Here is a 22,100-nt window from a genome sequence, read left to right as displayed (position 1 = left end):
TTGCAACCTCTTTTTAGCATATTTCTTTCTGCCTGGTAGTAGACATGGTTGTTTGTATCTCTTTCTTCATTAATCATGGGTTCCTTGGCCATGTCCTACTGCCCATTTTTATTGTGCTTTCTGCTTAATAAAGTATTTTAACCTGGATTATTTTAGGGAGGCATAGATGGCGTTCTGTTCATCTTCATATAGCTCTATAGTACGTGGGATTACAGAGAATTTATGCTTGCCCAACCCCTGTTTGTCTAAAAAGGAACCAGGACAAGCCCAACCCAACCCAAGACCTGTTTCCCTGTGTTCACCTAAACTAAGATATGAGTTGCTTACCTTTTGAGCTTTCAGAAGGTTTCTGCTCTGGTATTAATCCTTCACTAAACATCCAAATCCAGTTGGAAACTGGCACAAATGGGATTGCCCTGGGCAACTTGAGAGTTAAAAATAGAACCAAAATAGAAAAGGCTCTCGGCCAGGTGCAACAGAATAAATATGATCTCCTAGCTGGTTTAAACAGAGGCTTCTAGATGGGCTGGCCATGGCTCTGTGAACAGGCTGGCAGGTTTTCATCTCTGCTTTGGGAAGGAAACAGCTACTGAGAACCAGGGGGCACGTGGCAGTCATGCTGCACTGCAGAGGGGAGGAGGAGGGGGAGGAGGCGGGGGGTGTCTTCTGTGGCTGCACATGCACACACATGTACCCATCGGAGGGGAGGTGACGGTGTTTGCATCACCTGGACTGATAACAGATCGCAAAGTGACGAGAGGTCCTTTATGTTCTTCCACACAAGGGTGAAAAGGTGGAGGGGCTACAGGCGCAAGCCCTGTATCCGTGGAGAGCCAAGAAAGACAACCATTTAAATTTTAACAAAAATGATGTCATCACCGTACTGGAGCAGCAAGACATGTGGTGGTTTGGAGAAGTTCAAGGCCAGAAGGGTTGGTTCCCCAAGTCCTACGTGAAACTCATTTCAGGGCCCATAAGGAAATCGACAAGGTATGCTTGTATTCATCTGCTTCCACTGGATGAATGCCGTGTTCAGCATGAAACTGTTGTTTGCACTAGTTAGGATTCATAGATAGGAGTTGCTGGATCATTTTGTCTTCTGGGTCTTCTCACTACAGAAGTTAGGGCATGTATCAATAGAAGAGAGCCTCTTGCAAATGATGGTCCTTTGTTCCTCACTCAGAAGCCTGTGCATCTTGTTTTTCATTGACTTGTGCAAGAGGGAATTCTACTCTGAGACCTGGGACAGTCTCGTGGGTTTGTTGGAGATTCTGTTCCTCTTCATGCTTAGTATAGCTCAGTTGATAAAGAATCCGCTTACAATGCAGGAGACCCCAGTTCGGTTCCTGGGTCAGGAAGATCCGCTGGAGAAGGGATAGGCTACCCACTCCAGTATTCCTGGGCTTCCCTGTGGCTCAGCTGGTAAAGAATCCCCCTGCAATGTGGGAGACCTGGGTTTGATCCCTGGGTTGGGAAGATCCCCTGGAGAAGGGAAAGGCCACCCACTCCAGTATTCTGGCCTAGAGAATGCCATGGACTGCCTAGTCCATGGGGTCGCAAAGAGTTGGACACAACTGAGTGACTTTCACTTTCAGTACTGTGCCAGATATCCACAAATATTTAGAAGCCCGAAGAATTGGGGGAAATTGTTAGACGAGTGAATTATCTCTTTTGTTAAGAACCTTATGGTGTGGAACTTTACTCTGAAGGTTATTGTTCATTGTTCTAACCAAATAGATGGTCAAAATGAATTAAGAGTTTCAAGAAGAGAAGCTCTTCAGAAATACCGAATGAGTATGTCCGTCATACTTTGAAGGAGACCAGTGCATTGACTATGTATCAGCAAAGCGAAGTGCTGACAGACAAGGATGTGAGCTTAGAGTCGGGCCACCATGGCCCTTTGTGATGTGTTTTGACTTAGCAAAGTGTATCTATTTCAACTGTAGATTATCAATGTTTTAAATGTGAAGTGGGGACTTCCTTGATGGTTCATTGGCCAAGACTCCAGACTCCCAATGCAGGGGGCCCAGGTTCAATCCCTAGTCAGGGAACTAGATCCCACATGCTACAACCAAGACCTGAACAAATAACTACTTTAAAAAAAATAATTATAAATGTTAAGCAGTTTTAAAAAGAAAATATCATTGTTATTTGTACTGTTTTCTTTGAGGATGAAAAGTAAAATTCAAATACTTTCCCCTCCCTCTTGTAGTATGGATTCTGGTTCCTCAGAAAGTCCTGCAAGTCTGAAGAGAGTAGCTTCCCCAGCAGCCAAGCCAGCCGTGTCGGGAGAAGGTGAGAACTTGAGTGAAATTAAGATCTTTAGACGGTGGAGGCAATTATGTAATACAAACAGTGAACATTGAAAACAAGGTTGCATTTCATGTTTAAAGAGTCTGCCTTAATTTGTGTTCATTATATTAAACCTGAGGGTAAAATGAGGTTTAGCTCCTTACAAAGTCATGGTACTTTACAGGGACTTTTCAAAATACAATCAGATATATTGCTCATAAAAACCAAATCTTCTGATGATGTTCAATTAAAAGCCCTTTGGACTCTTGAAAGAGGCCCATCAAAGTCACTAAGGATCAAGGTCTCTGAGCATCTCTGTAGCCTATTTGTGATGCTTGCTATTTTTCTGACTTACAGATAAGTATTTTGGTTTAAGGCCGTAACTGGGCTGTTCGGTAAAGCTGTCACAGTAGTATCAGTGCCATTTGTACACAAATGAAACAGAAGTGTCATTTCTGTGTTCCATGGAAATAGCCATAACAGATTATTTAGGCCTAAAAATTTGAAGTGTTTCTTACACAAGTAATTAATTGCTTTGTTTCCCCCATCTTTACTTCGTGACACCATCTTTTGGATTATATTGGGTCGGCCAAAAAGTTTGTTTGGGTTTTTATAAGAGCATATGGAAAAATCTGAATGAGCGTTTTGGCCCACCCAATATATGCCAGTATATGGCATAAGTTTAACAATGAACAAAACCTACGTAATTCAGGCTCTAGTGGTAAAAATCTCAGGTCTTTCCTTCATCTGGTCTAGCCATTATCAGAGCACTAATTGAAGAATGAGCATGACCCAAGTCAGACAGGCGTGTCGGAGGGAGGATCAGTGTTTGTTGAGAACAGATGTCTAACCTGTTTTGTAGTAGTATTTCATTGTTTCCTTGAATACTTGCAGAATCTTTAGTTTGTTTGCCATTATGAGACTTCTGTTCTTTAGAAACTTTGCTTTATGAAAACTAGAATTATTAAAGCAAGGGTTAAGGTTTAATGATGTTTCAAATAGTGACAAAGTTACTTTTTCAAGAGGAATTTCAGAAGTAAAATTTTTTTTTAATTTATAGGTATAGCTATAAAAAGCTTCATCATCACTAAATAAATCCGGTATTTTTATTGTATCCAGTTTTTGCCATTACCACCAAAACAATCATTAGTATAGTTCTCTTCATACATTTTTGTCATCCTAATGACTTTTTATAGCCACTGTTAGGAGAACAAGGCAAAAGGTCTTTTAAGCATAGCTCATATAGTCAGTATTGTGTGTCAAGCAATACTCCCTTCCCCTGCTGGCCAGATCCTGTGGGTTACACCCACTAAGTCTCAGTGGTGTGCCAGAGTTTGCATCCTGGCTCTCACACTTAGTGACCGTATAATTTTAGTCATGCCTCAACTTTCTCATCTGTAAAAGGAACATAATAATCACCACTTAAGGTAGCAAATTATTATGGGAGTCATGAGACAATAGTGTAAGCTTTTAGAATAAAGGTCACTAAGTGTCTGGTACTTGTATTTCCTTTTTGCTTCAGTTCCTAGATTATTGATGGAGCCACTTAGAGCAGTGAGCTTTCTCATCTGACAACAGTGTTGATGAATGTCGCTTTGTTTTGAAACATGTAGAGGCATCCATGCTTGAGGCCTCAATAAGTAGGTCACAGATGAACCACCCACATCCTTAACTTGGGCAACAGCAGAGAGTTATATGTCTAATCTCATTTATTACATCCATTTTACAGTGATTTCAGTATTAGAAATATTAGGAAAGATTTCTGGCTTCTGGAAGGGTATGGGATGTGTTTAGATATATTAAGGATGTGTTTATAAATACTGTATTAATGTAATCAGATTGAAAGTAACCAGTGATTCAGGCAACTAGTCATGTCCAAATCTTTGCAACCCCTTAGACTATACAGTCCATGGAATTCTTCAGGCCAGAATCCTGGAGTGGGTAGTCTTTCCCTTCTCCAGGGCATCTTCCCAACCTAGGGATCGAACCCAGGTCTTCCGCATTGCAGGTGGATTCTTTATCAGCTGAGACACCAGAAACCAAATTAAATAGATGGTCAGTTTGGGTACCTTTTAAAATATGAGCTTGGGAATGGCCAGTACTCTGTGTTACATGTCTGATGAGGAGGGTCTGAGTGGTGAGGAGCCCCCCATATCTGTCCTCCTGTCTCCCCATTTTCATTGGATCCTGAAGGTCTTCACAGATGCCCGGGTACACGCAGGGCTTGTAAAGCCACAGTCTTCCCAGTCTCCTTGGTATCGTCTACTGCAGTGGGAAGTTCAGCCAGAGTTCATGCTTCTGAAGTTCCTTAAGCATTTCAAAAGTGACTTCAAAATTTGGATCCGTTCTTAAGAAAGTGACTTTTAAGTGCAGGAATCACTGGGGAAAGGACTGATGGCCCAGGATCCAATCTTAAATGGCCAAACAAGAGCTAAGGAACAAGTAACAGAACAAAATAAAAAGGGAAGGTTTGAAATACTAAGAAATCAGAAAAAGGGATATATTAATGAAAAAGCAATGTCCTTATTCAAGCTGCCCAACTTTGATTTCCTTGTGCAGGAAATCCTTTTGCCAGTTTTAACGGTGGAGGTGTGTGTCACCGGTGATGGAGGGCTAAAGACAGAGAGGCTTCTGTTCTCCCTAGCGCGTTTGGATGACCTTGTATGTTGGGGGTCTGCTGGCCTCAGCTGAGGCTGAAGTGGCCCCTTGGAGAGCTGCCCACATTAGCATAAGCATCAGGATAGTTTGTGTTTGCTAGTGTTTATTTTAGTTTCCATTAGTGCCTCCTGCAAAGGCTCTTAAAATTAGCCAGTGGAGTCCTCCAGACTAAATCTCTGCCTATTAATTGACATTAAGCTCTGCATTTAAGGACTATCATAAGAAATTTAGAAACCATCTATCATAAAACAAACATTTTGGGTAAACTTAGTTGTTTTTTTAATTGCTTTTTTAAAAACGCCTGGGATAAAATGGAGAAAAAGTAGAAACAGGAAAGGTATGTTCATCTTTCTAGAAATCTTTTATTCTGTACCTAGTATAGTGTCTAGAATTTTGTGTCAAGTGATCTTTCTGAGATTATGACTTGGTTTCTAAACCTTAGTAAAATCAGGGGTTTTAGAAGAAAAATTTCCTCTGGAATGCATAGCCTTCACCTTCAAGACAGTAAACTTTAATTCTGGACCTTTAAGACTAAATTACATGAATAATAACATGTAAGAAACTGTGATTTGTCTTTTCATCTTGTTCAGAAAGGCATGATTATTTTCTGGGATTGGGTAGATACTATTTTTATCAGCAGCCCATTCTACCTGTTCCTATTTGAATGACAAGTAGATGTCCATTTTTAGCTAAATAATATATATTTAAAATTGTGTGTTCTAACAGCTTCTGCCATCTGTGTAACATGGCCCAAAAGGACTTAGGTTTTCACCGAGGCACTTTGAAAAGCGTCTTATTTAATTTACATAAAGGATATACCATATCTTAAAGTTTTCTAAAATGGTGACTTGGTACCTTCAAAAAGTGAATTACAGATATTTGATGAGCTTACCGAGAGCCTGCATGTCAGTGCCTCTAACTCTGGCATAACCTAGGCACTCAGTAAATGTTAATTCAAAGTAAACATTTGAAAAAAAGGTGTATATATGTATAACCAAATCACTTTGTTGTACAGTAGGAATTAACATTGTAAATCAATTGCACTTTATTTTTTTTTAATTTTGAAGAAAAAAAAAGTAAATATAAAAATGCCAAGTAAAAAGAAAACATGGCATTAAGTCGGAGATCACTCTCTGTACTGTTATTGGTGGACATGCAGGGTTTTTGTTGTTGTTGTTGTTGCTGGGGCTGGGTCTTCACAGGAATTGTCTCCCTGGCTGCAATTGCTGAATTTTATGTGCAGGTTGGTCAATTTGGAGCCCAGGAGATTCTGCAACTCTGTGTTTTATCTGTGACTAGGCTTTCTCTTGACTGGACCTTATCCTAATGTCCTTATTCATAAACTTGCTTTTGCAAAGTTGTCTGGGATTTCTGTAAACAATCAAGCTCTCTTCGTATCTCAATATTTCTCCCCACCAGAATTTATTGCCATGTACACTTACGAGAGCTCTGAGCAAGGCGATTTAACCTTTCAGCAAGGGGATGTGATTTTGGTTACCAAGAAAGATGGTGACTGGTGGACAGGAACAGTGGGCGACAAGTCCGGCGTCTTCCCTTCTAACTATGTGAGGCTTAAAGATTCAGAGGTAAACCCACATTAACTGTTTCCTCTCCCCTTCTGTGCAGTGATTCTCTTTTCAGGGAGTCATGAGGTTTGCCGGTGGAACATCGTTGTTGGGTTTTGCTAAGGTCTGGAACGTGACTGCAAACACAGTGTGACGTGGCACGGTGTGAACTTGCCTAGTGGAGCTGCAGGGTCAGCCTTGGCTTCCCAACAGCAAAAGAACCCCCCCAGGGCTTGGTGGAGGCTGCCCTGAATGAGGCTGGTCTGCGTCAGCTGGGATAACGCTCAGGATTCCTCCCTGTTCCTGGATGTAACTGACTTAGGATTTAGAGTAAATGTTCTTGATTAAGTCTCCATGGTCACTGATCTGGGATACCCCAAAAAAGATACACAGCAGTATTTCCCCCATGTAAAGAAATGTATTTTGGTGATACTAGCCCCAGAATATTGGGTAGTAGAGAGTTTTATCTTTCATGAAACACAACATGGTTATACTTGAATACACAGCCAAAATATAAACCACCATAGTGAAATGAAAGCAATAAAATATGGTATCTCATTTGCATTGCATAACAGGTGGTTAACATCCTTAGTCATAAATGAGTTCTTAGAAATCTGTAACAAACACATTGATATATTCAGGGGAAGGGAGGACAGAAGAAAATGAAAAAACACAAGTGATTATGAGGATTAAGCATATATGAAGATGACTGAGCTGAACAGTACCAGAAGAAAAGCAACTATTTTATAATATCATATTACCAAAGGTTAAAAATGTATTAATAACATTTGTAGAGTTTTAGGCAATATACCCACATAAATGCAAGACTGATGAAGTCCCATCTATATGAAAAGCGAAAGTGAAAGTCACTCAGTCATGTCCAGCTCTTTGCGACCTCCTGGACTATACAGTCCATGGAATTCTCCAGGCCAGAATACTGGAGTGGGTAGCCTTTCCATTCTCCAGGGGATCTTTCGGACCCAGGAATAGAAATGGGATCTTCTGCATTGCAGGCAGATTCTTTACCAAGAAGCCACCCATCTATATAATAGGGGGAAATCTATTACAGGTTGGACTCAGAACTATAAATTTTGGATATTCTTGTTCCTAGCAGCTCTAATTCATTGGAATTATTTCAAAAAGTTAGTTGGATAAATTTATAATTTTTATATAAATCATGTTTACCACTAGAATTTTTATTTTTACCTACACAATAGCAAGACACGAGATTTTACTAAGGCCTTTGGCCAGGCCTTGGTATCTCCTGATCAGAGATTGAGCAGAGACTCAGTTTATTTTCAATGCTTACAAATTGGAAGTGGCTCCCAACTGTTGTTCAGTTCAGCTCAGTCACTCAGTCATATCTGACTCTTTGCAACCCCATGAATCACAGCACGCCAGGCCTCCCTGTCCATCACCAACTCCCGGAGTTCACTCAGACTCATGTCCATCAAGTCAGTGATGCCATCCAGCCATCTCATCCTCTGTTGTCTCCTTCTCCTCCTGCCCCCAATCCCTCCCAGCATCAGAGTCTTTTCCAATGAGTCAACTCTTCACATGTTGTTAAGGGGGCCCTAAAAATTCAGTTGCGTAAAATGTGGTCCTGAGATGATACCGAATTAATGCAATAGTGGCACGGGCCTCCTGGCATATGGGAGCCCATCTCCTAGTGGTCATTTCAAGTTAGTGGGAATTTCAGGTCATAAATGTAGCCATTTACCAGACCCATAGCTGCTTGGGGCGCAAGGCTGGGCCTGGTGATAAACTGGTGATTCCACCTTCAGTCTGCCTTCTCTGCTTCCCTACAGTTCCCTGGAGTGGTTGTATTTGCTTTTTTGTTTTTGTTTTGGCTTTTTTATTCTTTTTTTAGGGAGTATTATTGTTGTTTGGGTTATTTTTTGTTTTCCCTTGCTTTGGTCTTGAGAGCAGCTTGCTGAAATTCCCCTGGAGGGGTTTGCATAAGTCTGCTTCCCCTTGGAGAATTTGGCCGAAGCTGGAATGAAAATACTTCTTTTCTGTAAGACAGTCATTATATTGTTCTCTGAAGACCAGGAGAGGGAAAATTCAACTCTTCTCCAGACCAGTTAGTTAGATCCAGTAAGAACCGTGGAGATGATATTTTAGAAGAGCAGAGGGAAAACATTACAAACTAAACTCAATTTCTGCTCCCATGCACAGAAACTCTTAAAGTGGCTTTACCTTTGAGATCAATTAAACACCAAAGCCATTACTTGTATTATCCTTTAACAAACTTAAGTTTTCTACTCAAACCATCCCAAGTCAGTAAGTTTAGAAAAAATGCACTGTGATGTTTTCTAAAGGTAAGTTGAATTGTAATGCTTTCTTAACTGTCGTCTTAAATTATGAGCCACCGAAGAACTAGCAGTGCTAATGATTTTTGGGCAAACATTTAGCTACATTATTTCATAATAATGAAAAAATCTTAAAAAATCTTTCATCCTACTTGGACATAGAATTCAGTGCATAAGGCAATATCCTGCCAAAGTTAAAAACCAGACCGAGCCTCAGATACCAGAATTGACCTGTGGATGCAGGGAGGAGTTTGTCCTAAGCCTACTTCCCTTCTCTGCGCGAGCGGGGCTGGGGCACATTGCCTGGATCAGCTTTTCTGCGGCATTCTTGAGAAGTGCCAGAGCCAAACATGGCCATCTGAGTCTGTCTCAGCTTAAGTGCTGGCTGCGGTGTTTAAAAGGGAGCACATTAAAGTGGCTGGAACTCCATCACTGGGTTGCCAATCGCTTTGTTCTTTTTATAGAATAGAGAAAGTATATTATAAGCCTACAATGGGAAATTAACTGGCCTTTTGGAATATTGTAGCATTAGCATGCCTTCATGTTGATATGTAGCCTATGAAAATTCTGAGGGAGATGGGTATTATATATATATCTTTGTTAATACAGAAAGCATAATGAGAGTAAACATTTTAATTTGAACTTTCCCTGCTAGATGGTTATTGAATTTCAGTATAAATAAAGGGACAATGAGAAGTTGTGTTCCTGTTAGATAAATTACATATTTTTATTTTAGTTACTCTCATTTAGTTAATTAAGCCAGTCGTTTTGTTCTATTTTAATTGGAATACTTAATTTATTGGAAGATAGTGACACACGAGTGAAAATTAATTTGGAATAAAGCACTTTGTAACGACAGATTACGGCCTGGCCCCTGTCCCAGCCAAGTCTCTGCCGGCTTGGCTTGCTCAGCTAGTTTAAAATTCCATGAGTATTCATGAAGGAATTCAACCCTAGAGCACTTTTGGAACACTTAGTAGTTGGGGAAAAAATGGTCTGCTTCTATGCACTGTGTGTCCAGCATTAAGAGATTTAGCGTTTAAACGGTGTTAAGTTTGGGTAGAAAGGGCTCACAGGAGAGAGTGACCACCTCTGGATAATAGAATGGGGGGCAGGGGTGTTTGAATCGCCACTGTCGTGTTTTCTTTCTTAAAAAAAAAAAAGAAAGCCCTAAAGCAGATGTACCAAAATGGTAATATATTCACGTACTAAATCGGGGTGTTGAGCTCATGGAAGTCTACTGTAACCTCTGTACTTTCTTTGTCTGTGAAATGTTTAATAATTAACCATTTCGACATCAAACATGAGCTTAGTGTTTAGGATGTAGACTGACAGTCTTCCTGGTGGGGCAGCCCCTGTTTGATTTGACACAGGGACAGGCCACACTCGTGTTACACATAGTCAGTACCCGAGCCTTGGGGGATCTGTACAGTGCCACTCTGCTTATTTTTCTCTCAAGAAGAGAGTAAAGGCTGTGTGCTTTTCAGTACTTACTTTGCCCCATGTTTTCCTTGATACACATTGTAATGTCAGGAGGTAAAATGCTGCTGTGTTTCTCCAGAATGAAAAAAAGGAATTTAGGGTCTCAAGCGGGTTCGTGACATCATTCATCGTTTTTTAAGTTGCTTGACCAAAACTCTTCAGTATGCAAATGAGACCTTCTGCTCTGTTTCAAGGGCTCTGGAACTGCTGGGAAAACAGGGAGTTTAGGAAAAAAACCTGGTAAGTGACAAACCCTGATGATTATTTTTTCAATGTTTTTAATGTAATTGATAGTTGCTCCCCATCTTTTATTAGGGCTAGAAACCTTTTTGAAAAAAAAAAAGAAAGAAAAGTAAAGACTAAAGAATCTGTCCTAAGAGTGGTTAGAATAGACCCTTTCCTTGGAATCCATTAATAATGTGTATCCATCATTATGAAATAAAGGCTGTTGCTTCACACATTGGGTATTAGGGACATTACCAGACAGAATGTTCTCTTGGGCTGTGAAGAAATAATTCAGGCAAGATGGTAGGACATTGTCACGCTTGAAACTGTAGGATTTGTGGTCGGCTGCTGCTTAATCCTTCTCTCATTGGGTTCAGTACTTTTTCCTTTCCTGAAAGCATATTCAGTCCCAGGATGTAAATAGTGGAGGAGATTAGAGGAGCCGCACGTATTGTCAGACAGTGGGGCTTATGAATTTAGAAGCTTTTGAGTAGTTTTCCTCAGGTATACAGTGAAGGTGCAAAATTATAGTCATCCCCCTGAACTCAAAAGTGTTTCAGTTTATTTAAACAAAAATTGCATGTTCTATTAATAGAAACATGAATGAAAGAAGAAGGAAGCAGCTGGGAAGTCATACGGTTGGTATGGCCTGTCTTCCTCATCTAGGTCACTTCAGCCCTTTTGCAATCTCCGCCTTAAGAAATTGCAGGTTGAGAGTCACCACAGCGCCAAGAGAGGGGCTTATGTATCTGTGCCTGGCGCTCGGTCTCCAGACGGGCTCACCTGACAAGGAAAAGTGGGGTTTTCGGTAGTTGTAGGACTTCAGACTGACTCAAGATATCAGAGCACCCCAGTCAAATCTTTGTTTTAACCCTGAGTATGCTATGGGGTTGGCCAAAAAGTTTGTTTGGGTTTTTCCATCGCATCTTACAGGCTAACCTGGATGAACTTTTTGGCCAACCCTATACATTTTGAATGGTCATTCCAAAGGGTCCAGAGGGGCTTAACATCACACTGAAACCAGCGAGCTGTTCAAAAAAAAGGAAAAGAGTATTGAGGCAGGTTACCAGCTACACAGGCCAGGTCCTTTGAGCAGTAGGAACACTGGGGGCCAAATAGGGTAATAATTTGGATGTTTTCCGAATTGAAAACTCTTTGGAGTCTAGAGCTAATCCTTGGTGGGGTAGGGGAGAGTTCTCATAGCCAGCACAGATTTCCCATCTTGGGCTCTCAGGGGAGCCCCAGACATGTGTGAGCTGGGCTTTCTCTTGCTTCCCTGAGTTCTGGGACACGTCTGACAGGGCCAGCCTGCACCAGGACGTCCCAGTGCTCCTAGTGTGCTGGCCGCTGGCTACAGAACAGGGTCGGGTGGGTCGGAGGGGCTGGGTTATGTTCCTTAACGCAGGGAATGCTGTCAGAGATGGGCCTTCTACTTCTCTCCTTCTGTCTGTCTTTACTTCATTCCTTGTGTCTTTATCTCTGTCTTCTGAGAACAGTTACGACGGGGAGAGAGCGTAGAGGAATAGAACAGTCTGTTCCGTCTTGCGTCTAGAAGTTCACAAGGCAGTCCCTGCGATGCGCCAGAATTCAGTCAGAGAAGGGTTTTGTCCTTTCGTAGTCGACATCCTGTGCCAGGAGAAGTGTACTTTTTCAGAGCCTGGTCTGTGGTACTGCTGGACTTTTTCCCATGAAGCTGTTCAGTCAGGAAAAGTACAGAACTGTTTTCATTTTTTTTTTCTGTGTGGAATTGCTGTTTTGCTTAAAACCCCCTCTTGACTCTAGGATCCTCCTTTAACTTGCAATAAAAAGAAGTAAACTGCTGTTGATGTGATCCCTAGCTGGTATTCAGGGATCTCCCTTAAGGCGTCAGCCACAGGGGAAATGGTCTTGAGGACGGAAGAGAGAGGCTGAGGAAAATCACAGTGTAGAAGTCAAGCCAGTGCCTGCCCCTGGTGGCTTCTCAAGAACACAAAGTTTGTCTTTCTGCTGTTCCTGGCAGGGGGAATGGCTTCACTTGACTTCCTTGATTCACTCAACCATCCTTCCGTGGACCATGTGATAATAATAAGCCCTGTGTGGGGGGCTGAAGGCAGTGGGGATGAATGAGGCCCAGCTGTTGGCATCCTGAGGGGGAGGGGGAGGGGTGGGGAGTTTGTGGGGGCAAGCTGGTGGGCTCCAAGAGATGAGGGGTCCTCGGGCACACTAGGCAGAACCAGAAGGCGAGTCCAGTCCTGGAGCACTGCACTTGCCTTGCGGAGAATGGGGGCCCACTGGGCCTTCTTCGTTGAGTAGAAAACCAGCCCTGTGCACTGGCTTTGAGGACGTTTACCTGTGAGCCTGGGAGGTGGCTGTGTCTTGGCTGTCCTTCTCCTGACTCTTAACGATGCACTATACCATGTTTGGTCTTGTTTTCCAGAAATCGCACAGGTCATTGCCTCCTACACAGCTACGGGGCCTGAACAGCTTACCCTGGCCCCCGGTCAGCTGATCCTGATCCGGAAAAAGAACCCAGGTGGATGGTGGGAAGGAGAGCTACAGGTTAGTGTCTTTTCCATTTGTTTAAAATCCCCTGCCCAGATTTCAGTATGCAATATTTCAAAGGGATCCTCAGTTCAGTTCAGTCGCTCAGTCGTGTCCGACTATTTGCGACCCCATGAATCGCAGCACACCAGGCCTCCCTGTCCATCACCAACTCCTGCAATTCACTCAGACTTGCATCCATCGAGTCAGTGATACCATCCAGCCATCTCATCCTGGGTCGTCCCCTTCTCCTCCTGCCCCCAATCTCTCCCAGCATCAGAGTCTTTTCCAATGAGTCAACTCTTCGCATGAGGTGTCCAAAGTACTGGAGTTTCAACTTCAGCATCATTCCTTCCAAAGAAATCCCAGGGCTGATCTCCTTCAGAATGGACTGGCTGGATCTCCTTGCAGTCCAAGGGACTCTCAAGAGTCTTCTCCAACACCACAGTTCAAAAGCATCAATTCTTCGGCACTCAGCCTTCTTCACAGTCCAACTCTCACATCCATACATGACCACTGGAAAAACCATAGCCTTGACCAAAGGGATCCTGTTTCATGGGAAAGCACAGATACCCGCACACTGTCTGAATCCTGCATTTGTGTAACAAGAGATGCCACGTTCTGTAAACCCAGTTTGTTCCTAAGCCTTGGGCAGCCAGGAACAGAAATGTGAGAGCTGAGAATTCTTTTGAAGATGTATGTGTATCTGCTGGGTTCTTGAGTTGAGACGGTGAGTGGTGGGAAGGAGAGAGCTCACGATGGAGTGTTTCATCCTTTACTGTCACAGCAATCCCGGAGCAGAGCTCCTCCTCCACGGTGCTGAAAGGTGTGAGGCCACAGTGGCCTGTAGTCAAAGCCACATCTGTGTGGCACAGCAGTTTTAGTTCGTGTGTGTGTGTGTGTGCGTGTGTGTGTGTGTGTGTGTGTGTGTGTGTGTGTGTGTCTGTCCTCAGTTCATCAGTCTGTTGAGGTAAACCTTGATCAGGAAGGCAAAGATCTACATTGTGGTGAAATAAAGAAATACAGCACTTTCTGTGTATATGAGGCAGATTAAAATTAGGAACTAAAGTGCCAGAGAGTGAAGAGTGAGCTGGTGGACTAAAGAAAGGTATCTTGGCTGGAATAGAAGGTACAGCCTGGAGTAGCCAAAGGCAGAACTTCCCCTGGGAGCCCACTGCTGGGCAGCCATTAAAAACCCCATCCAGCAGGGTAGACAAGATACAGTTTATTGGTTCAGTGTTCCATTGGGGTCCTGGAATCCACTCCCCTCATCCTTTAAAAAAATTTTTTTGTTTTTTAAATTTACTGATATTTTTTGGCTGTGCCACACAATTTGTGGGATCTTAGTTCCCCAACCAGGGATTGAACCAGGGCTGTGGCAGTGAAAGCACTGTGTCCTAACCACTGGACTGCCAGGGCTTCCCTCCCTTCCCTTTTTAATATGTCTCTTCCTTCATTGGGTAGGGGAGGCCTTCCGCAGATTTGTGGTCTCGTTTCCTGTAGAGAGTTGTCGCCTAGTGGCCTTCCCGTCCATAGGTGACTCCCCTGTTCTGAGACTTAAGGGGGTCCCCATGGCCCTCCTCAGCCTGCTCACAGGTGCGCCCTGTTGCCCTTCCATGCATCTTGCCAGTCTGGCTCTCACAGTGACATCTCTGCTCCGGCCTCGGTCGGTGATCTACTCTCCTGAAGACAAACAGCAGCCTCAGACCCCGATTTCTTCCTGCCTTTGCCCAGAGCATCTCCCTACATGGTCCTTCCCGCCTCTTCCCCACCCCCCACCGGCCCCTTTCTCAAGAGCTGGCCAGATCCCACTTCTTCCAGAAGCTTTCTATGACCGTCCTACCCGAGGCGACATCTTCCCGTGAACCATGGTGGCCCCTATGCCTGAGCATCTCCTGACGTTTAGTATTGATGCCAATACTATTACTTAGCTTCCCATGCATGTTTCTTCTTCATGTAGGTTATCAACTCTTTGAGGGCAGAAGCCATATCTTCGTCCTCTCACTCCTAGTACCTTACGCGAAAGAGTCTTGGGAGGGTTCTTCAGCCCTCAGTAGCCTGCCCAGGAGGGCTTCTGGTGCTCTCACCGGACTTTGTCTTCTGCGACTACACGGGTGAAGACATCAGGAACGTCATCTGGTGGTCCAGCGGTTGACTCCACACCTCCCCTGTAGCTGACATGGGTTCAATCCCTGGTCAAGGACTTAAGATCCTGCATGCTATGAGGCACTGCCAAAAAATAACAGAAATTATTTTAAAAGAAAAATAGAAGTTTCCAGTGAGTTCTGTGTTCTGCCCTTGGGAAACTGCACAGATGCAGGAAATGGTGGCATCACTGTGAGCCCCACGGCAGTGTATACCAGATAGATTAACATGGGGGAACTTTTAAAGAAGTGGCTTCAACCATGGGTGGGTTCAGTGTGAAGATAAAAGCTTTAGTCCTTGAGCCAAGAGCATGAAGTCTATCAGACCACAAAGAAAGTGAAATCTGATCTATGTTCTAAAAGTAACCCAGAAGTATCCTTCAGGACAAATTGAATCAGATAAGAGGGTAAGGGTGAGGCATGGAAAGCTTCCTTTTCTTTGAATTTTATTTTCTTATTTTGGGAATAGGTTAGAGGGTAGGCATGCATGTGTGCCCTGCAAATTGTTTTGAATTCTCTGCTCCTGGTGTTGTGCAGAAGGGTAGTTATGACACTTGTCATCCCTAATTAGAGTCTTTGTCTCTTAGAATTATGTCAGGATTACAAGTCTTGGTTCACCAACTTTATTATAAGTTCCTTCAAGTCATATACTGTCCATTTCCAGCAACTCCCAGCATGTAAGTTCTCAGTGAATGGATTTTGTGTTGAATTAGATTAAAGTGAAGGAGAAAGGACTGACAGTGGGAAACGTGACTCATCTATCACACAGGCTTGATGGCTTTTGAAGTCAGGGTCAAGCTCAGCCCCCTTGTGTCCTGCATGTATTGCATGTCCGTCATCTTGTATATGTACAGTTAATATCCATAAGATCGTAGAGGCGAGTGTGAACCTTGGCTCGCCATTAACTAGCCTGTAACAGTGAGATTATCACGTAACTTTTCTGAGCCCTACTCTTATTGTCTGAGAACTGGGAATAGTGAAAGTGGGAAATGGGAAATGGTCATTGTAGTAGTAGTATTCTTCTGGAATTGTTGTGTAGGTCCATATATACTAGATGTTTAACACAAGCCTAGCTCATAAGAAGCTCCCAATACATGTTGCTGCCATTATTATTATTATTATTCCTAAAATCCTTATATAACATTGGCATAAACCATAATCTCTGCCCAGCCTGATACTGACATCTGAGAGCTGTTCAGCGAGCAGGGTTTTCTGTCCGGTAAGTGCTACACTGTCCTCTGACTCCATCGAGCTCATGGGAAAACATTCCGGGCTTTGCCGACCAACGGCTGCCACAATTTGAATTTCAGCTATGCTATTTTCGTTTTGTACTGTAGTAATCCATAGATTCTATTGATGTTATTCTGTTTTAGTTATGCGTAAGCTTGGCATAAGTGCACCATGTTCGGAAGCAAACTACACCATGAAAGAGGATGAACCTTTGAAACATTTTAATGTAATTTTTTTTTATTATTAGGCACGTGGGAAAAAGCGCCAGATAGGCTGGTTTCCTGCTAATTACGTCAAACTTTTAAGCCCTGGGACGAGCAAAATCACTCCAACAGACCCACTGAAGCCAACGGCATTCCCAACAGGTGAGTGGTTTATACTCTGCTCGGAAAATGGTCTGTGCTTCCTGGTAGCCCTCCCACTCAGTTCTCTTGTGGAGTGGTGGAGGTTGTCTTTCACATCGGCTGTAACCACCTCTTGTATTTGGGGGGGCTGATACCCCACAAATGTGATATGGAATATGTTTTTCAAAAGGACCAAATATCTAAGTAGCTTTGCTGTGCTGGGTACAACAGAGCCCTTGTTGGAACCAGCTTCCTAAAGGGGCCCTGAATGCTGTGCTATTGAAGCCAGATTTTTCTCTTGATTTCCTTCCAACTATTTAAATTGGGATTTGAGCTGGGGTGGCAGTGGGGGGTTGGGGGGAGACAAAAAGAGCCTCCTAAAAATAAATGGCCAGGGTCTAAATAGGTCAGGAGATTGAGCCGAGAGGCCACAGGGGTCTGTTGGTTGTCATGTGCTGCTCAGTAAAGACCGAAATAGCTCCCCTGTGACATTTCCTATGAACAGAGGGGCTTCGTTTAATGGGCAGGATGTTATACACGCTCTCCTAAAGGGACCAAGAGGGAACAGAGGGCCCCGCAGCTGAGATGGTTGGCTATCTTCTGATTGAAGAGACCAAATTAGATGTTTTGGTAATGTGTGAGAGGGTGAGGTTAGGGAAGCCGACTTCTGCTTTGGGTCTTTAAGCCATTAATGGAATCTTGGGTGGTATTTGTGGAAAACACAGGCTTTTCCTTCCAGTACCTTGTGGCTAAATGTCTGTGTTGTACATCCCCAGTGAAATCAGATCAAAACTTGGCAGCCTTTGCAAGAAATGAAAGGATTGGCCAACTTTGTGACTGATTCCTGACCCCAGCTGGGCCCCTGTGCTTGAGCCCTGGCCTCCTGTGGGCAGAGGGGTGTGGTGCCCGCTGGGTCTCCTCTCCCTTGGGGAGGCCTAGTGGCGTGCCCTTCATCAGGTTGGTTAAAACCCACAGAAATTGTTTGCCGAGGGGATGGGATTAGCTGGAACATCATTAAAGCCTGAGCCTGTATACAGGTTGGTCAGGAAAGATGAACAGGGGTAACAGCTAACTAGGCAGACTTCTCTGAAGTGTAAAAATGCCAGGGAATAAAAACAGTATAACCTCCTATAGGTTTGAGGGAAAATGAGAAAAGGAGAATTGTCCTTGAATGTGGAAATTGCTTCTTGGAGATAAGATTTTGAGACGCAAAAGTACAGCAGAATAAGGCACTGGTTTTCCTTTTCACTAAGAGCTTCCCAGGTAGTGCTGGTGGTAAAGAATCTGCCTGCCAATGCAGGAGACGGCAAGAGACAGGAGACGTGGGTTCGATCCTAGGGTCGGGAAGATCCCATGGAGAAGGAAATGGCAACCCACTCCAGCGTTCTGGCCTGTAAAATCCCACAGAGGAGTCTGGCAGGCCACAGTCCATGGGGTCGCAAAGAGTCGGACACAGCTGAGTACAAGAGTTGAACTTTTTGGAGGTCAGCTGGTAATCACCTTCCACCTTAAAAAAACAAACAGACAGCAAAAAACAATCCAACAAAAAAAATCAGGAAAGTAAAAAAAGAGCTGGGTTTGAGTCCCCATGGCCCGCAGCTGCGTGTGCAGATGGGCCACCATCCCGAGGCAGCACCCTGAAGGAGCGTCGCTGCCCTCAGACAGAAGCGATTCCCTGGTAGCTCTCCCTTGTCCCTGCCCGTTTTCTGCTGACAGAGGAACACCTGAAAGAGGAAGATGGGTTGGGAACTAAAGGCGAGGCCTGCCGTTTCTGCTGTTGTCTTGGTCCCCAGTCCTCCAGCTTCCTCCACTGCCCACACTTAGACAAAGCCCTCAGAGCCCTCCAGGTAGCTCCGCCCTCTTCGGGCAAGGACACGGTCGGGACACGGGAGGCCTGGAGACCCTCAGGCAGCCCGCGCCCCCTCCCGCTCACCGGGCCTGTCTCCCGCAGTGTGCCAGGTGATCGGGATGTACGACTACACCGCGCAGAACGACGACGAGCTGGCCTTCAGCAAGGGCCAGGTCATCAATGTCCTCAGCAAGGAGGACCCCGACTGGTGGAAGGGCGAAGTCCACGGGCAGGTGGGGCTCTTCCCGTCCAACTACGTGAAGCTGACCCCGGACACGGACCCCAGCCAGCAATGTAAGTGCCCCGGCGCCCGGCCGCCTCTCCTCAGTGGCGTCTCACGGTGAGACGTGCAGCGTTGCTCTGATTCTGCTGAGCTCTGTTTGCAGAACTTAGCTAGACCATTGCTGCATTCGCAACAGTCTCTTTGAAGACCTTCCTCGTAATGCAAGACTTTTATCTCGTGGGGTTTTCGCTTTGTTGGTTTTTTTGTTTTTGGTTTTTGGTTTTTTAAGAACATTCCTTCTGTAGCATGTCCCCTCCCTCCCCTCCCCCCCTTTTTCTTTGTTTTTTTTTTTTTCCTTTTTAATCATTTTGGCACCATGCTGTTTTACATGCCTGACTCATTTTCCTAGCTTGAATTTTGCTCATTGTTTTGTTTTGCTTATGTGTTGTTTTCCTCCTTTTTCTAGGAATCATATGTTGTCCACCCCCCCCTCAGGCTTGAAAGTCCTCAAAGAGACCCACTATCCCATATCACTGCCCCGAGGGATGATGGGAGATGCAGCCTTGATCATGTGACTTCCAGCATGATCACCTACTGCCTTCTGAGTAGAAGAACTCACTGCAGAGCAGTTTACCTCATTTTACCTTAGTCGCATGTGATGACAATGTTGAGTTATTACTTGCAGAGAGAGAAGCAAAAAATTACAAAAATACACAGGGTAGTGGGTCCTTTTGTGGCTTTCCTAGTGACTCAAATTGACTTCCCCCCACCTTTGCACAGGTGCTTTCAATAGTTTTCAAATTATTTTTCAATAAATCTTTTAGCCTTTTAATAAAAAAAAAATGAATGACTTCTTTGCTATTTTGGTTTTGCAAAAAGACCCACTATCAAGGAATGCTGCATGTGCTATTAAAAAAATGTTCCAAATGTCCATAAATCTGAGACTTGATGTATTTTTTGTTTTTCATTTTGTCCAGTGTTATCAACTAAATTGTGTAGTTTGGGTTGTTGCCCCCTACTGTAGAAGTACAGAGAAGTTCAGTGTATCTGTTTTAAAGACGTGTAGAATGAGGCCAATTAAACAGAAGGTGTTTTGTGCTTGTTTGTGTGTATCAGATGTACCTTGCTGAGCATGTAATAATACATCCTGTACATATGAAATTAGTTCTTTCCATGGCAAAAGCTATTACCTTGTATGATGCTCTAATCATATTGCATTAATTTTATTTTGCACAGTGACCTTGTAGCCCCATGAGAAAGCATGTGTGTTTTTGTTCGGTCTCAGATTTATCTGGTTGAGTTGGTGTTTTCTGTTTGGGGTTTTTAATTTTGCATATGTTCATACCATAAATCCGTAGACTATACCTTTGAGGTTGTCACGGTCGACAGTATCTACAATCTCGCCTTAGTCTCTGTTACACCAAGTTTTATTCCAGTGACTTCATGGAATGACTATTTCAAATAATTTTCTTGACAAGAAAGAATGTATAGGAGTCTCCCTGCAATTAATTTCCAATGTTTACATTTTTTAACTAGACTGTGGAATTTCTACAGGTTAATATGAAATGGAGCTCATGGTCCGTTGATGTGTTGGATGTTGTAGCTGAAGCCATGTGTGTCTTTTAAACTAGTTGGAAGCTCTCAATAAAAACGCCGTTGCTGACAGCACAGAAAACGGGGCGGGGGGGCAGGGAGCCTCAAGCACAACCTAGCGGTTCTACTAATGACTTTTTAACAGTAGCGATCTTCTGTTTTACGTCTGTCCCCTGGGGGACTCTGTGCTGGCCATTGTGTAGCGGTCCTTCTCCACTCACATGGTGCCGAGAACGCGGACACCGCCTTGTTCGCTGGCGCGTCAGTATTTTCATGAATATGAATGTAAAATATATAAATATATAAACCTGCGGCTTTAACAACTGTAATACAACCTTTTGAATTAGTTATGTGTATAGATAATTAAATTCTTCATATAAAAGTTAGATGGAAATGTCTCTGTGTTCTTGATGTTGGAAGGTGGCAGTGGTGACGGGGAACCAGCCAGACTAGACCTAAGCAGGTGGCCTGCTGCCCACGTGTCCATTATGATACAGATGCCATGGGGACCCTCGCTCTTACCCTGCTACCCGCCCCTCCCTGATCAACATGCAGACAGGTACCCTTCCTAATACTGATTTTGAAGAATAGAACTCCCGGGACTTTCCTGGTGGTCCAGTGGTTAAGACATCACACTGCCACTGCAAGGGGCAGGGGTTCGATCCCTGGTCAAGGAACTAAGATCCTGCACACTGCATGGTGCAGCCAAAAATAGGGAAAAATAAAGATGGCAATTCAACTTTGTGCTTAACTCTCATCAGGCTTTCAGTATGTGCTATTGATACATTGACAGGTGAGCAATGTGACTCAGAGAACCACACATTTGCCTGAAAGGTGTATCACAAAAGGGTCTGTTGAGCTGACAGATGTAAGTAAATACTGAAACTTTCACATCTTCCATGCTATTGTTTGCCATCTCTGTCTGCCTTGCAAGCTCCAGTTGAATTTGCAGAAACAGACCGGTGTACACCCTGATGAAACTGTTGGCTATGACGGACCATGGGCTTGATTCCGTTCAGGAACCTCGCTTATTGGTCCTCCCCTGCCATTCAGTGGAAGAGTGAGTTCCTTCATCAGTTCAGCAAATAGTTGTGGGGAGAGACTTACCAGGTGTGGATGCTGCTCTGGGTTCTGGGGCAGAGAGTGCTGCTCCATCACTGAAGACTGGGGTCCCTGTCCTCGTGGAGTTCACTTTCTAATGGGAGGAACAAACAGAAAACCAAACTGCTGCACACATATATGTACATAAATATATGAGGGGTGTGTGTGTGAGAGAGAGAGAAGCTGATGCATTCTGTGCCAGGAGAGCTAACGCATGCCAGGTGACCCTGAGGAGGACATCCAAAGCCAACGTTTGGGAAGGGCAGCTGCAGGGAGAGATCAGGGAACCCTTCCAGAAAGAAGGGAGACCTAAGGATGAGAAGGAGCCGGATGAAGCTGGGAAGAGAAGGGGCTGTTTGAGGCAGAAGTGTCATACCGGGGCCCCAAGGTACAGGGAGAGATCCCCATCACTGCCTCCCAGCCCACCCCCTTGGTCAGCAAAGCCCTGTCTCTTGCCCTTCCCCCCACCCTGCCCCCTTCACCCGTATAAGTCAGTGTTTCCAGCTTTTAAGTTTTGGCTGGCAGAGATGCAATTGTCAAGGTGGGTAATCCTCGATAATCC

At 44.0% G+C, this 22,100-nt stretch overlaps 1 protein-coding gene across 6 annotated transcripts in view; it reads left to right on the top strand.

Moving 5' to 3' along the window:
- The window catches only part of ITSN1 (intersectin 1), a 242,598-nt gene that overhangs the window by 168,569 nt on the left and 51,929 nt on the right, over positions 1–22,100 (top strand). For 3 of the 6 annotated variants that reach the window (XM_069548931.1, XM_069548929.1, XM_069548930.1), the window contains exons 22-29: positions 785–990; positions 2,213–2,295; positions 6,370–6,536; positions 10,504–10,549; positions 12,951–13,072; positions 16,676–16,793; positions 18,724–18,915; positions 19,311–20,823. In XM_069548931.1, coding sequence (XP_069405032.1) covers positions 785–990; positions 2,213–2,295; positions 6,370–6,536; positions 10,504–10,549; positions 12,951–13,072; positions 16,676–16,793; positions 18,724–18,915; positions 19,311–19,312 — 936 coding nt within the window. In that variant the 3' untranslated portion in view covers positions 19,313–20,823. Of the gene's footprint in view, positions 1–784; positions 991–2,212; positions 2,296–6,369; positions 6,537–10,503; positions 10,550–12,950; positions 13,073–16,675; positions 16,794–18,723; positions 18,916–19,310; positions 20,824–22,100 lie in introns of those variants that run through there. The other 3 variants (XM_069548932.1, XM_069548933.1, XM_069548934.1) reach the window with 2 other exon arrangements.

Source organism: Ovis canadensis, chromosome 1 (genome assembly GCF_042477335.2).
Source record: "Ovis canadensis isolate MfBH-ARS-UI-01 breed Bighorn chromosome 1, ARS-UI_OviCan_v2, whole genome shotgun sequence".
Lineage (NCBI taxonomy): Eukaryota > Metazoa > Chordata > Mammalia > Artiodactyla > Bovidae > Ovis > Ovis canadensis.
This window is presented reverse-complemented; position numbering and strand designations above follow the sequence as displayed.